This window comes from Erigeron canadensis, chromosome 7 (genome assembly GCF_010389155.1).
Source record: "Erigeron canadensis isolate Cc75 chromosome 7, C_canadensis_v1, whole genome shotgun sequence".
NCBI lineage: Eukaryota > Viridiplantae > Streptophyta > Magnoliopsida > Asterales > Asteraceae > Erigeron > Erigeron canadensis.
Window position 1 is genome coordinate 35,710,503 of NC_057767.1, and position 16,204 is coordinate 35,726,706.

Consider the following 16,204-nt stretch of genomic DNA (forward strand, 5'->3'; position numbering starts at 1 on the left):
TCTTTGGATTGTAAGCTTGTAATTTTGTTATTCTTTTGATATGCTAAAGTTGATGTATATATTTTGTGTCTATATCTTTCATTGTAGATATCCATATCATTTCAAATTTGTATTGATTGTTTAATTGTCCGTTGTAATCATATAGTCAAAATAATATAAAATGCTGTAGCTTCATGTAGCTTTAAGACTCTATAAATAGCATTCATCTCTCAGTTGTAAATACTCCATAAATTTTTAATACAGTTTGTTAATTTAAATATCATGACATTCTAAAACTCTCTCTCTCCGACTCTCTTTATCTAAATCCCTTACACTCCTAAGTACTTCATGTATCTTGTATCTTGTTTTGGTGGATGGTGCATCTGTTTCATAAAGTTTTCTTGCACATATCTTTCAATATAGAAATAACTTGTTGGTCGTTAAAATAAAAACAAAACAAGATTATGATCATATATATATATATATAAATAAAGACTATATAAACATGGACGATTTAAGTTTACACATATAATTACAATGAAAATAACTGTCTCATTATTCAAGAAAGTAAAGTACAAAATCATAAACCTCAACAACAATAACTGCAGTACTTTACATTACTTAGATAAAAGATATAATTAGTTTTTATTTTCTTAATAGAACATGGTAATCTTAGGCTTATCTAGAGATCAGACTAAGAATATGATGGGCTATACTTTGGGCTTCCATAGCAACTGTATAAAGGCCTCGCCTTGCAAGCCCAACACAATAAAGTCCATTTTCTCCTCTCCATTGATTTGGATACATTTGCTTGGGAAATCCATCTTGGTTTAAGAGAGAATCGTTACCCTGTACATTTTAACAAAAACATATTTATTACATCAGTTTGTATTATTATCATAATTATATTGCCTTATTTTTATTTTAATCTAACTATAAATATTTGATAAATAAAGATTGTAAGAGATAAAGCATTACTTGAAGCCATAAATGCGTTGATCTATGGAACCCGGTGGCAAAAATAATGGCATCAAATTGATAACATTTTCCATCTTCAAAAACAAGTTCATTCCCTTTGTGTTTAATGCTTTTTAACCCCGGCAAAACCTGTTTACACCTTATAAAAAGATCAATCATTCTAGTTTTGCTGATAGCAAACATACATAAGTCGTTATAGAAAATGAAAAACCCATACCTGTATTTCACCCGATTTGATTTTCTGAATTGTACCAACATTAATAACTGGATACTTGCCATCTCTTATTTTGATCAAAAATGGACCTTCTTTAGGCCTTTTGATCCCATACTTGGTTAGATCTCCATATGTTACCTTGCTTAGTAAAACTAGAAGTGAATCCACTAAATGTAATGGCACACACTTTAATAATACCAATCCAACATTAATTGACCATCTTGATAATATATGAACCTACATATAAAAAGGTACCAAATGAAAATAACTATTAACGTACAAAGAAATTGTTTAGTTTTTAGGATTTATTTTCTGAAATCACAAGCTACTTCAATTAACACCAATCCAAACTTTATTGACCATCTTGATAATATATGAACCTAGCTACATCTAGAAAAACATTTGTTTATGCTTAAAGTTTATAATTTATAGATTGTTACCGGACTTCGAACAACAATGGAGGTTTTTGCACCATGGCTCGATAGATCAAGTGCAATTTCCATGCCGGAATTACCAGCCCCAACAACCAAAACCGTTTGGTTCTCAAATTTCTTGCCGGATTTAAACTCGGTTGAATGGATAACTTCACCTTTAAACTCACTCAACCCATCAATTTTTGGTATAAACGCCTCGCTATTTTCTCCTGTAGCCACCACCAAAAACCTTCCTTGGTAACACCGAACCCCATCCATTGTCTTTGCATCCACATTCCATATCTTCCTATCTTCATCATATTTTGCACACTTCACATAGTTCCCAAATTTCGGGTTAATCTTGAAATTGTGTGCATAATCATCCAAGTACTTCAAGAATTCTTCTCTAGATAAATAAGTTGGATAGTTTGATGGAATAGGCATGTGAGCAAGATGACAAAATTTCTTAGCAAAATGGAGGTGAAGTCGATCATATGATCTTTTGTTGAACAATGAAGAAATACAATCTTCTCTTTCAAGTATTATGTATGGGATCGAGAGCCGGTGGAGGCTTGCCGCGGTGGAGAGCCCTGATAGCCCTGCACCGACAATAATCACTACCGTTTCTTCAACATTGCTTGTCATTCTAAGATTAAAAAAAAAAAATACTATGTATGGATGTATATATGTAATATGAATTATGCACGTATATATATATCTTGAGTTCTTGACTTTGTAGCAACTACATGCATATCTATATACACACATCAAGGTAGCCACCTAGCTACATTTATTACATATTGAATTTTGTGTAGCATCACATTGTTAGGTCTAGTATAGTAGTATATATCACCGTTAGATCATTTTTTACTTTTAAAATTACTCAGAATTTCACCTCATAACTAATACCATACTTCTCACCCAATGCTTAGCTTCTAACCACCGTATCATCGTCACATCATTTTCCACTTTCAAAATTAAAATAACATTATATACACTATTACATAAATACCAAATACCATTACACAAATATAAAATAAACATTACATAAATACTAAAAATACAATTACATTATGATAAAAAGTAAAAAGTAAAATACATTAATGGCTATACGATGATCTTCTGGAAGGTTTCAAATGTGTTCAATGAATGTATACATTGACATACAAGGCCGGTGTTTAAGGTGGGCAAAGTGGGTGACGGGTCGAGGTCCGATTTTTTAGGGGGCTTAATATTATTTTTTTTATTGTTTATATATTAAAATTTATATATATATATATATATATATATATATATATATATATGGTGAGGATCTTGGAAGAAGGTGTTTTAAGGAGAGAAAGGAGAGAAGTTAGCTAATCAGAACGCGACATGTGGCAAAATTTTAAAAAAATTACGCGGTGGCAATTTTGTAAATAAATGAAAGTTTTGTGAAGCTTGGTCAGCTTGGGATCTCAGTGGGTTGGATCAGCTTGGGATGGGTCAGCTTGAGTTGGATCAGCTTGGTTTGGGTCAGTTTGGTCAGTCAGCTTGGGTCTGGGTCAGTTTGTCTGGGTCAGCTTGGGGTCTTGTCAGGTTTAGGCCAGCTTGGGTCAACTTGGGGTTGGGTTAGTTTGTGGTCTGGGTCATCTTTGCTCATGGTTGGGTCAGCTTGGGGCCTGGTTCGGGTCAGTTTGACACAATTTACACATAATCTACACATCTACACAAATGTAGATTATGGGTTATGGGTTCGGTCAGGTTTGGGTCAGCTTGGGGTCAGGTCAGGTTGGGTCAGTTTGGGGTTGGGTTAGCTTGACACAAGTACACATAATCTACACAAATGTAGATTATGGGTTTTGGTCCAGCTTGGGTCAGGTTTGGGTCAGCTTGGGGTCTGGTCAGGTTGGGTCAGTTTGGGGTTGGGTTAGCTTGACACAATTTACACATAATCTACACAAATGTAGCTTATGGGTTTTGGGTCAGCTTGGGTTTTGGGTTGGGTCAGCTTGGTTCAGGTTTGGGTCAGCTTGGGGTCTGGTCAGCTTGGGTCAGCTTTCGCTTGACACAATTTACACACAATCTACACAAATGTAGATTAATCTACACAAATTAGATTACGGGTTTGGGTCAGCTTGGGGTTCGGTTGGGTCAGCTTGGGCTAGAACCCAGGCTGATCAGATCCCAAGCTGACCCAAAACCAAGCTGACCAACCAAGCTGAACTAGAACCTAGGCTGATCAAGCTGACCCAACCAAGCTGACAGACCAAGCTGACCATAACCCAAGCTGACCCAAAACCAGACTGATAAAAGTTTGATTTATTTACAAAAATGTCATCGCGTTTTTTTTTTAAATCCACATGTTGCGTTGTGATTGGTTCATAAGACCTTCTCTCCTTAAGACACCTTCTTATTTGATCTCTCTCCTATATATATAATTAACTAAGCTCATTATAAATTTTAACAATCATTAAAAGTTAAAACATACAACTTAGTCCACATAAAAAGTCTACTAGATTTTTTTAAAAAAAGTTATCAACCAATTTGCTATGAAAAATGCTAATAGAACTACTCGAATCCTCTGCTAAGCATTACGATATGCTATTTCAATAGTATAATTTTGCATTTTTAAAAAAAAAAATTTTGAACAATAACTTTTGTTAATTAATTTTACTTATGTAACATTTATTGTCATTATAAAAGATTATGGTCTATAATACAATTTTTTACGCTTAGTTTACGGACCTTTTTATGCTTGGGCTGGATCCATAAATCTTCAGAGACGGCCCTATCGACATATATGAATATATGCAAAATGAGGAGGTACAGGTTCAACGTTAAACGAATGTATCGACATATACGGATGAACATTTGTTTTCTCATCCGAAATCGATGTTGAAAGTAATTGTCTGGGAAAACTGATGTCTGACTGAATTAATCATTCCACAAACAAGTCGCGACATCCTGGTGATTTCTAGATATGGTTCTTCGTGTTGCTCTTGGTATATGAAGATGGCACGAGTTAGCCTATCAAGATTATCATAAATTGATATTATACATAAATCTAGAATTACATATTCCCTCGATATAGTATGCACGTATGACGTATCTTGACCTTGTAGAAACTACGTGCATATATAAGCCACCTAGCTATATTTATTATTAAATTTATGTAGCACATTAAAATAGCTAAAAAAACTATTATATAATTAATGAATTAATGTGGTCTTATTTTTGTTGTTGAAGAAGAAGCCATAATAAACCTGTAATGGATAACAAACTAAATTTAAAGAGATAATAATAACATAAGAATTCAATGTTAAATAATTAATACTGATTAAATATGAACAAAATATACAAATAAAAAACATTTTTGATAGTTGATTGTACATTTATTTTGGCTGTAGGTTTTTTTTAGGGTTGAGAATATGTAAGAGTTTTTTTCTAGGTGATATATATATATATATATATATATATATATAATAAAGATTTTTTTATTAAAGATCGATCATTTTTTATTAAATAAATATTAAAAAAATAAGGGATTAATAAGAAGAGAGTACTAGGCTAAATGAGGAAAATTAGGGGTGTCAAGTGTACCTCTAACCCCCTTTTTTAGTTATATTATAGATAGATACTAGTTTCATACCCCGCGCGTTGCTACGGTATCTGAGTTTTTTCACAAAATATTTTCACACACACTACCTATTAACTTATTGATTAATAACAATATTACTTAAGATTATGATTAATTATATTAATAATCCTTTATTTTATAAGATAGGTCCATTAACCCTTTAAATCAATTACTTTTATATTAATTATTTACATCATTCGACGCTGTCTCCACTACCAACAGCTGCCCGACCACCAGACCGTCGTCACTACGACCACTGTCGCATTGCGCGGATACCGTGCTAGTGAGGTTTAATTGTTTAAAAAATAACAATTAATTTTTAGCTTTTGTAAATATTTAGATGATGAGTTAATTAAGTTATTACATGTGCTTAAAATTTTATTAATTGCTTAGGTGGGCGTTGAATAAATTTTAATACTTAATGTTTAAAATAAGTCACTTGTATTGTTATGCTATAGAGTTGTACCATGTATATTCATTCAAAAGTTGTACCAAAAGCTTTAAATAGAGTAAAAAAAGAGTTGGTTTTTAGTATATATATTAACTAGATTATAACCCGCGTGAAACGCGGAAAAAATTTATGAAAAAATCTATAAAAAGTCAACATAATGGTATAATAAATACTTAAAAGCTATTAAAATTTACAAAACAATAAATAAAATAAGAATAATAAAAATAAACCGTTTGATTTTTTCATAAATCAACTATACTATAAATATAATTTCAAAGACTAAGGTTTGACATTGGTTTCTCATCCACCTGACAAATGTTTTTTAGTTTTATGTAGTATCACAAATTATTATATTTTTAAATATTACAACACACGTTTTTTTCCAGTGAATTAAAAGCTAAAACGGTTGGTCCAATGCATGGAGGTAGTTAACTACGTATAGTATAAAAAGTTATAAGGATTAACGGTATCCACACAATAATTGGATACACAAATAGTAGTGGTTTTGTAGAAGCTGATTTTATGTCTATGATCCACAAGCATGTAATCTCCTTCATTGAATCTATAACGAAGTTATTGATTTCCCTAACGCCTCCTTCATTAAAGAGGAGCTCGAATGGGACAATTTTTTGGTTGTACGTATAAGTCTGCTTCCAAAGTAAGACAATTTTAACCCAGATGTTCTAAGATTCTTTGAATGCATCGATGTCAACCATCCTATCGCACAAAACTTGATCAGCTATGATATTGTATATAGTGATATGGAAGCAACTATGTAATCTTTATTATGCTAATGTGTAGTTGATGTATAATACTCATACATTTTTCATATCACGGTAATGACTGTTTGTCACAATATTTCAATTCCTACCAGCTCATTCAAATGATTCACTATAAACAATAACAACCTTATATTTCAACCTTAATCATATATTATCAAGTGTTTAGTTATACTTCATAACATAAGGTTAATTTAAACCATACAATACAAAATTATTTGCTATTAATTATTTGTAAGTAAATCAAATACGAAAAATAAACTATAATGGAAGATGGATCATAATATTACTTGACACAAGTTAAGCAACTGCAAATATAAATGCTAATACTTATTAAAAAATCAATTATCAAAAAAGTCATAACATGGATCGACATAGCTTTTTGAAACAATCATTATTTGTTAACAAATAAAAAAACGTATTATTTTTATAAATAATATTAATATTTAAGAAGATTTATAAGAAAATCAATAATAAAATCAAAATAAAATTAAAAGAAAGATAGATAGATGATGATGTGAATCAAAAAGGGTATCTAAAATGTTAGACATATTAAAATTAATATGATTAGTAGAATATTAATTATTAATATGTATTGTTAGAACATTTTATTCATAGTTGAAGGATTAAAAAAATATTTGATTATATGTTAAGTCAATGATGATGTCATCATTTTGATTTAAGGGTAGAGAAATAAGAAATAAATTTTATAAAGGGTCTAGATTACTCCATTTTTGATTTAAGGGTTCTCTTTTAGTATTTATTAAAGATTAAATAACAATTATATTTTAGCTTTTGTAAATATTTAGATGATGAGTTAATTAAGTTATTACATGTGCTAAAATTTTTATTAATTGCTTAGGTGGGCGTTGAATAAATTTTAATACTTAATGTTTAAAATAAGTCACTTGTATTGTTATGCTATAGAGTTATACCATGTATATGCATTCAAAAGTTGTACCAAAAGCTTTAAATAGAGTAAAAAAAGAGTTGGTTTTTAGTATATATACTAATATCAATATTAATTAATGTCATATGATCAAGAAATATCTTGTACAACAAAAACATAAAAAAGGACATATTATATGCAATGAAAAGGAAGCCGGGTAATTGGGAGAAGAAAATTATAGCACTAGCTAACTCATTCATATGATGCTCAGTCAAACTGTGAATTTAAAAAATAAAATAAAAATAGTTTCATTTACTTAATCATCCATAAGTTGTTTTACAATAGTAGAATTTAATTAGTTTAAAGAAATATTGTATATAGCTGTTTTAGGATATTACGTACTCTCTATAGTAAAAAAGTGTATGCAAAAAGAGAATGAGAAAAGGAAATAACAAGCAATCAAACATGGTGGCATGGTGCAAAGAATAGCAAATTTGTTGGCAAATGCTATTATTAGTTAGTGTTTAGTTTTATTTTGATGTATTATGATCCGTGTAAACAGGTACTGGTTTGAAGTAATGGTATAAAGTTTACATTATTTAATATTAGGAAAAAAAAAAGTCAAAAATCTTTAGAATAGACGAAAATATAGATTTAACGTGATAATGCAAAAAGAAAAATGGATACGTACTCTTCGTAAACAAACAGTAACCATCCACTTTTAAACGTTAGGGGTACGGATTATTATTTATATTGAATTGAATGAATATTTTAAAATGCCTCGCATATTTATTTTTTTAAGGCGTTTGGTTCATGAAATTAAAAAAAATTAAAAATCTAAATTTCATTCTTCTCATTTGTATAATTCATAAATAAAGGCAATTGGAATCGACAAAACTCCATCAAGTTCTTTAAAACAAGAAGTTCAAAATTCCTTCACTAATCTCTAAATGCGCACATGTATTAGTACTAGTATATATATATATATATATATATATATATATATATATATATATATATATATATATATATTTTGGGGTGGGTTAGATTAGGAACTCTTTATTTTAGGGACTGTTAGGGACTCGATCTAGACCGTCCAATTTCATCAGATCTAATCACCACTGATCATCTTCGGCGACATCTCTGGCCATATTCATCTCCGGCGACATCTCCGACGAGACTTACACATGTGTAAGTACAACTTACACATGTGTAAGTTGAATAAAAATTATGATTTGGAGCGGGCTTCGCCTTTAAGGATATTCATAAACCAAAGCTGGTGGAGGTGATAGGTCATTGAGGGTGATAGGTCATAGTGTGATAGGTCATAGAGGGTGATAGATCATAGGGGGTGACCGGTGATGGATGATCTACCTAAAAAAAATTGTACTTAAAACATGTGTAAGTTACTTACACATATGTAAGTCTCGCCGGAGATGATCGCCGTCGCCGGAGGATCATGGTGGTAGTCGGAGATAATCATGGTGGTAGTCGGAGATAATCATGGTGGTGGTGGTGGTGGTCAGAGATGATGATGATGGTGGCCGGAGAAAGAGATAAAAAGAGTCCCTAATTTAATTTTTTCGTATATATATAAAGTGGCGCGTACATACGACATACTAAAGACAGATTAAAAAATCTCCAGTTTTATCCCAAACTTTAACCATCCAACTTGATCAATATCAAAAGTAAACATGTATAATATCCAATTGATGGTACGATACACTCAATTGTTTGAGAATTTACATAGTCACATGGAAGGTCATAAATCACCCAAAATGGTAATACTTTATTACCTAACAATTGGGGATAAAACAAATTCATTACCAACTTCCGTTTTCTCCCATTTTCATTTGTTTATTTATGATATTTATTATATTTTTATAAGTAAGATTTATATTTTAATTTTAATATATACTAAAAGCAATTAACCTATACTTAATTAACCAGCTTTCAATTTCAACACATGTATAAAATAATTTACATGTTTTGGTTTTTCATTACCAATTTAAACTTTAACCCAGTTTAAAAAACTATTAATTTACACTTTTTGGTTTTCCATCACCAATTTACACTTTAACCGAATTTAAAAATAAAAATTTACACTTTTTGGTTTTCCATCACAAATGTACACTTTAACCCAATTTTAAAAATAATTAATGCGGTCGTGGTCATGCCGACGAACGTGTGTGGTTAGGGGGGTGGTGGTGGGGAGGGGGGGGGGAAGTCTTTGATATAAAAGGTTAATAGAGATATCTTAAAATAAAAAAGATTGATAGTGTAATTTAATTTAAGCATTAAGGGTATTTCAACATAGGGGTTTTTTGATATATGGATCACACGTTTTCTTATTCTTCATTTTCGGCTTCAATATTATCTTGTGACACGTGTCACGATTTATGTTTGTTTTAAAAAGGTAAAAGGAAAGTAAGGTAACTCCCAATGCCATTTCGGAAGTATATTTCGGTCTATGGTTCTAATAAAATGTATATCATTTCGGAATAAAAGCCCACAACATATTTGGCCTATAAGCTTCGGCCCACCATGAAAAGGGCTTGTGCTTATCCTTTGCCACACCAAAATTTGATGTGGGTGTTCACGGTCCAGCAGAAATAACTAGAAACTTTTGTATTTTTTTTATTCTTTATCATACTTTGTCTTGTTTCACGCAATGACTTTGTGTCACACCCCGATTAAGGCGGAAAACCCGGGATGCGACGCATAGTATACGCGTCATGGATATTACATAGGAAGACTAAATGAATCCACTAATATAGAAAATCTTAACATAGATTAACGCAAACATTCAACATAGATCCAAACACAAATAAAGCATAATCTAACTCCCACGCAGGGGATCAAAAGTTAGGCATAATACCATTATAAAACAAAGGGGAACGTGAGATAACATAGCAGCAACAAGGAATCCTAGAGTCCAAAGTCTGCTATAAGGGCTCCATGCTACTCTCCACAGTCACCTCTAACCTGTACACCTGAAAGGATACTTAAAAACGTCAACACAATGGTTGGTGAGTTCGTACGGTTGCAGTCTTGGTTGTCAGGTTAACGTGATGCATTTCATGTATACTCAAAGTGGTCATGTCACAATGTTGCCATAATCACAAGGTCGTCATAATCACAAGGTTGCCATGGACTTATCAAGTTCGTCTATGTAGTGTAGTCAAGACTTACGGTTTAATAACCAGCCGATGCATCTAGTGTAGTCAGGACTTATGGCTCAATAACCAGCCGATGCATCTAGTGTAGTCAAATGTCAGGCCTTATGGTTCAACAACCAGTCGTTGCATCTAGTTTAGTAAGGACTTACGGTTCAATAACCAGTCGTGCTTAAGAACATGTATCCAATGTATCCAAATGTATCCATAATGTAAATCAATAGGTATCTAAGTTATGCAAGTCATATATGTATCCAAAACATGTTATCAAAATGTATCCAAAATATGTTATCAAAATGTATCCAAAATATGTTATCATAATGTATCCAAAATAGGTTATCAATCGTGTAGTCAAAATAGGTTATCAATCGTGTAGTCAAAATAGGTTGTCACAATATCATATCAAATAATTGCAGTTTTACAAGAAAACATTTTGTATCCTTTCAGCCCCGAGAAAACATGTAAAAAGGGGACTACGAAGCTCACCTGAATGCTAGCAACAAGATTAAGCTACGCAAGATATTAGGAAGCAAGTAACCGACACACAATAATCTGTTTCAAGTTATCACAATTAAGTATGTGTTCATTATAGGTAACGTGCTCATAACGTACCACCAAGTGTTGACTAAGTTGTCCAAAAGCGTACTAGTTTGACTTTGACTAGATTTTACAAGTTTGACCAAGGTTGACCAAATTACGAGTTTGACTAAGTTAACCAAATCGAATAAAGTTGACCAAAGTTGACTAAATCGAGGTAGTAATCGAAATCCGAGGTCTCAATTGAAATTTGAGGTCTTAAATTGATCTTGGGGTCTTAAATTGAATTTGCGGTCTTATTTCACTAAAAGACAAAATTGGAATTGAGAGGCTAGATTTGAGAGGATAAATTTGAGAGGCTAGTAAATCTGGGATCTCATTTGGAAATACGAGGTCACAAATGAAATACAATGTCACATTTGAAATACGAGGTCATATTTAAAATACGAGGTCTCATTTGGAAATACGAGGTCACAAATGAAATACGAGGTCACATTTGAAATACGAGGTCGCAAATGGAAATACGAGGTCACAAATCGACGGGGTCGCAAACTGGGCTGTTCTTCCCCAAAATTCATTCTAGAAAATCTTAATCATTTCTTTCGATCTGGAAGATGTTTTTAACATCAGATTGTACTTTTAGACCCACAAATATGATAGAAAAACAATACTAAAGTCGTAAACTCTGAAACGGACTTAAACCCGAAAACCCTTTTGAGCAAAGTTTATAAAAAGTGTACAAAATTTTTATATCTCAAGATTTTGTCAACGAAATCACACGAAACTTTGACAAAAGTTGTAGTATATGATTCTAAACGTTTTGGACGTAAAAAGTTTGATACTTGGCGGGTGTAATGTGTGTATTAATAGGAAAAACTGAAAATATTCAAAAGAAGAGCATAAAAAGGGTTTTGATTCTTACATCAAATTTGACCAAAATAGATGTTTGTAATGATGCTTAGAAGGTAGAAACACAGTTTTTGACACTAAATATAAACAAAAGTAAGGTTGGATTTCATTAAAACTTGATGTTTATGAGGTAGTAAAGGTGGGTAGTAAAGAAATATGGGGTAGCAAAAGTGTGTGTGTTTTGCTTGAAGGCTAAGTTGGTGGAAATTAGGAATTGTGAAGGAAAAGGAGTATTTATATCTAGGGTAAGATAGAATATTTCATACAAGGCCTTAATACTAGGTAGTCCTAAATACGAGGCGGGCACCTAATTACGATGCTGACACAAATACGAGGCTAACTCCAAATACGATGCCAAATTAAATTTCAGTGTTGACTTAAAATACGAGGCTGGAACCAATTTATGAGTCGTATTTACTGACAAATTTATTTTGACTCGAAAACTTAAATTGTCAACTCACGGGTGTTACACTTTGCCTCGTGTTTCATAATTATTAACTAGCTAAATGATTATTCTACTTTATGTGATGTTTGCAAGGCCACTTAATCTAAATGATTACCTCGTCTATATAAGTTTGCGAGCTAATCCCTTATTCCCGTTTATCATCATATGGTTTAAGAGGGAAATTCCATAGAGTTTATATTGTCTTGATGAGTTAAATTGTATACTGTTACAACTTTTGGTATGATAGTGATAGGAATAGGATCAGGGATTATAGTTGAATGGGAGACCCAATGCTAAATTCGGGCTTGAGAGGAGTGTCTTGTATAAAATTTAAGTCCTACATTGGAAAAACTCAAAAAGTATAAACTCTAAGTATGTATTAATTAGCGGTGCCCGAAACTGATTTTTGGCGAACCGGGACCAAACCCGAATCGGTTTTGGTCAGCGGGATTAAAAGTCGAGTTTGACCAAAGGTTGACAAGTTGTTTTCGCTTTTTTCCCCATAAAACCCGGTCTTAAAACCCGAAAACTGAAACCGGTATCAAAACGTCGGGTTTCCCAACCCCAACAAGTTTTAGTCAAACCCGGATTTGACCAGGTTCGGTTTCGGGTTCCAACCCGTTGTTTCGGTTTCGGGTTCCGACCCGTTGTTTCGGGTTCCAACAAGTTCTAGTATGTGTATAAGCTTGCCCTTGTTTGCTTGTAGAATCTTATTGGGCTTATAGTGGGCTTAATGAGCCCGGTTGTAAACTGCCATAAATACTCAAATAATAGTCTTGTAATTGGAACCCTCGATGGCTCGATGTTTGAACTTTGTTGGAAGTTTTGGCTTTAGACCCTTGTGGCCGGTAAAGCTTGGTCATTTTCATGTATGCATAGCTTAATTATATGTAGAGGCAACATCACCATTTGCTCAACAAAGAATGATATATTGCTAGTTTGCTACTACGATAGCTGCCATATTGAGTTGTTGGATCATTTATCATATGATCGTTGTCCAATGTGTGATAGACTTATAACATTATATGGAGAATAGTATCAATGATATTACAGGTGCAGTTAATATATTACATAGAAAAAATGGAATTGCTGTCAACATATTGCATGATCCCTGATGTTTATTTGGAGAATTAGATGAATGTAATATATCAAAACAAGTGAGATTTGTACCTAGGTTCGACATTTGTACTTGAGATCGACCTCATTTGTGCAGCCAAAACTTGTGTGCTTAGAGAAGCTATTAGTAGGCCTCTACATGTTTGGCTAAGTTATTTAATGATTCAAACACTAGACATAATATATGACACTCACTAGAATTGGATAGTTATAAGGAATTCATAAGTACAGCAACATAAATTACTAGTGTGGCAACATTGACAAACAACATAATAATCTAGTCTATATCAGCAAATGCATTACAAATTTATAACTGTCATGATATAATGTTGGATATGCCAAAGATTCAGCAGATGCTGCGGTATAAATAAACAGCTAGCGTGCAGTCGATCTATTCTATATAAGCTAAAGATTTAACACTAGCATTCAAAAGATTAAATGTAATTATGGTCATAGTACATTCTGAAGCGACATTTTGATGCAATCTTCATATGCCACGAATCATCCACAAGTCACATGGGCCAGTTCCTTTCAAGCTCGAACATTCTTGTCAAGATCAATGATAAGACCCGTGTACCAATAAAACATATATGATATAGATTGATGTATCTTCCAAGAACAATACCATGCTTATGTACCTACAACCTTCAACAATTAGACCATATTCATAAATCGTATAAACGCTAGTTATACAATTTGTGAATATGGTATAAGTTTTAGTTATCCATCAACCTACCATGTTTTATTGGTACAAAAGTCTTGTCATTGAGTTTGATAATATGTTTGAGTTCAAAGGAACACTGGCATGGCCACCAATCCACCATAATCCCCAAAACCAAGACGGTATTTGACACAGGTTGTGTTTTAGCCGTTGACGGTCTTAAAAAGTCAAAAAGTTCATCCCTTTCTCTCTCTGTCTTATTTGGATCCAGACCATGTACCTGTTGATGGCTTCATTAGAGCCATTTCTTGAGGATAAACCGGCTTTGGCTTACATAGCTTTGTGGATGATGACATAGCCGTTGACCATTTGCATTTATCCCCCTCAGCTAGCCAGGCATAATTCTTTAATGACAGCGGAAAGGGCCAACTTTGTAAACATTTCTCACGGCGAACTTCCTCCTCCTTCATCAGGTTGCATTTCAAAAGGCACCGCCAACTACAAAAGCTGGCACGGATGTCCTACATACAGTAATAAATCCATATCGTGTTATTAAGCTATTGCATTTATCTGGGAAAAACATAAAAGAGGGAGTGATAGAGAAGCTTACTGAGGATAGGAAAAACTCTGAACTCGGTTCCAGAGTTTAAGGCTTCACGTGCACTGGATAGGATGCCATGCTGCACGTTCGGCCACCTGCATTATAAAAAGAGGAGATTAACAACGACCGCTTGTAATGTATAACCAAAAATTCATGTTTGCATAATTTGATAACGCCGTAGAATTACGACATTTCCTAATATGATGTATCAGAATATACTAATGCTTATTTTAAACTCATTTTTCCCGCGTAAAAATCCAATTTAATACGTTCCCTGAGTTCTCTATAAAGTTATGCGGTATATAATTGGATCTGAATAATATATACATCTGTAAAGTAGTAGTAGATACCTAGGTCCGCCGTCAGAATTTCAATAATAAGTGTCATGAAGGACACAACTTGAGCTACGAAGCACCGTGATAGTTGTAAAAAATATAAAAGCCAATTACCAAAATGGTTATTAGTATGCAATCTACATAAATCTACAAAATGGTTTAGATAATTTGGTAATTCTAATCAAAGTAAAGATGTCACACTATATATACATACCAGATCCAGGCGGGTTATCTCAACACGTCTCTTGGATCTGCTTTCTCCATTCTGAATCAGTTCGAATGGTTGATTCCCTGGGTTCTTCACTCTATATGATCCAAACTTACAAATCAGATGGTCTATTCTAAGTGAACTATTTATAAATTTAAATCTTATTTGCATAATTAGGTAATAATCCTGATAAATTACCATTTAAAACACAATGAGTTACAAAATTTCCAAATTTATATAACATCAATTATATTTTGGTTTGTAACTATACAGATTTTGACCTGCAGCGAGGACGCTGTAGGTGACTTTTGTCGTAGTGTTTCCTTATATACTAAATCGGGAAATCATAACGTCTAATCACCGACTTCATTTCAAACTCAACTTTCCTGCGTAAAAAGTCTAATACCTTCATGTATGTCTTATTTATGCGCAATGTTGTTTAATATTGAATAGACATATATAATCAAACACATGTATACCTAGGTCCTCCATGGTAATGATTTTCAGTAATAAGTCCCAAGCATTGTGGAATCTGTAAAAAATAAAGGCAATTACCAAAATGGTTATGATTAATATGCAATCTACAAAACTTTAGAGCATTAATCAATAATATGTAAAAACAGGTCAACATTACATATATAGCTATATATAATCCCCTTTATATGTAAAAACTGATCTTGACATTATCTCACCTTTATATGTAAAAACAGATCAACATTAGCATGATTCTTCATATAATGAGGTGTAAAATTGTGGAGCTGCAGATGCCTGCAGGTGATACTTAAAATGTCATTCTCATTGAACATAAAAGAAAATCTCAAAGTAAACATTAAAAATCAATAGGTTAAGATAATCTTTGAAGACCAGTTCATATTATCCATTGATTACCTTGTTGTG

At 32.7% G+C, this 16,204-nt stretch overlaps 1 protein-coding gene across 1 annotated transcript; it reads right to left on the reverse strand.

Annotated features, from left to right (window-relative positions):
• Nucleotides 1–532: 532 nt before the first annotated feature.
• On the reverse strand, nucleotides 533–2,247 carry LOC122608526 (probable indole-3-pyruvate monooxygenase YUCCA10). Its single transcript, XM_043781629.1, has 4 exons — nucleotides 1,612–2,247; nucleotides 1,175–1,408; nucleotides 958–1,086; nucleotides 533–828 (listed from the first exon to the last, which is right to left on the reverse strand). Exons 1-4 carry the CDS (start codon nucleotides 2,227–2,229, stop codon nucleotides 658–660), a joined length of 1,152 nt encoding a protein of 383 aa, XP_043637564.1. The 5' UTR covers nucleotides 2,230–2,247; the 3' UTR covers nucleotides 533–657.
• Between the last annotated feature and the right edge of the window lie 13,957 nt (nucleotides 2,248–16,204).

Bases quoted from the DNA above. Each gene is read 5' to 3' on its own strand.
- LOC122608526 (XM_043781629.1), bottom strand. From the start codon at position 2,229: ATGACAAGCAATGTTGAAGAAACGGTAGTGATTATTGTCGGTGCAGGG. The intron at 1,087-1,174 runs GTATGGGTTTTT...AGGTGTAAACAG, and splicing joins TCAAATCGGGTGAAATACAG to GTTTTGCCGGGGTTAAAAAG. The intron at 829-957 runs GTAATGCTTTAT...TAAAATGTACAG, and splicing joins CAACGCATTTATGGCTTCAA to GGTAACGATTCTCTCTTAAA.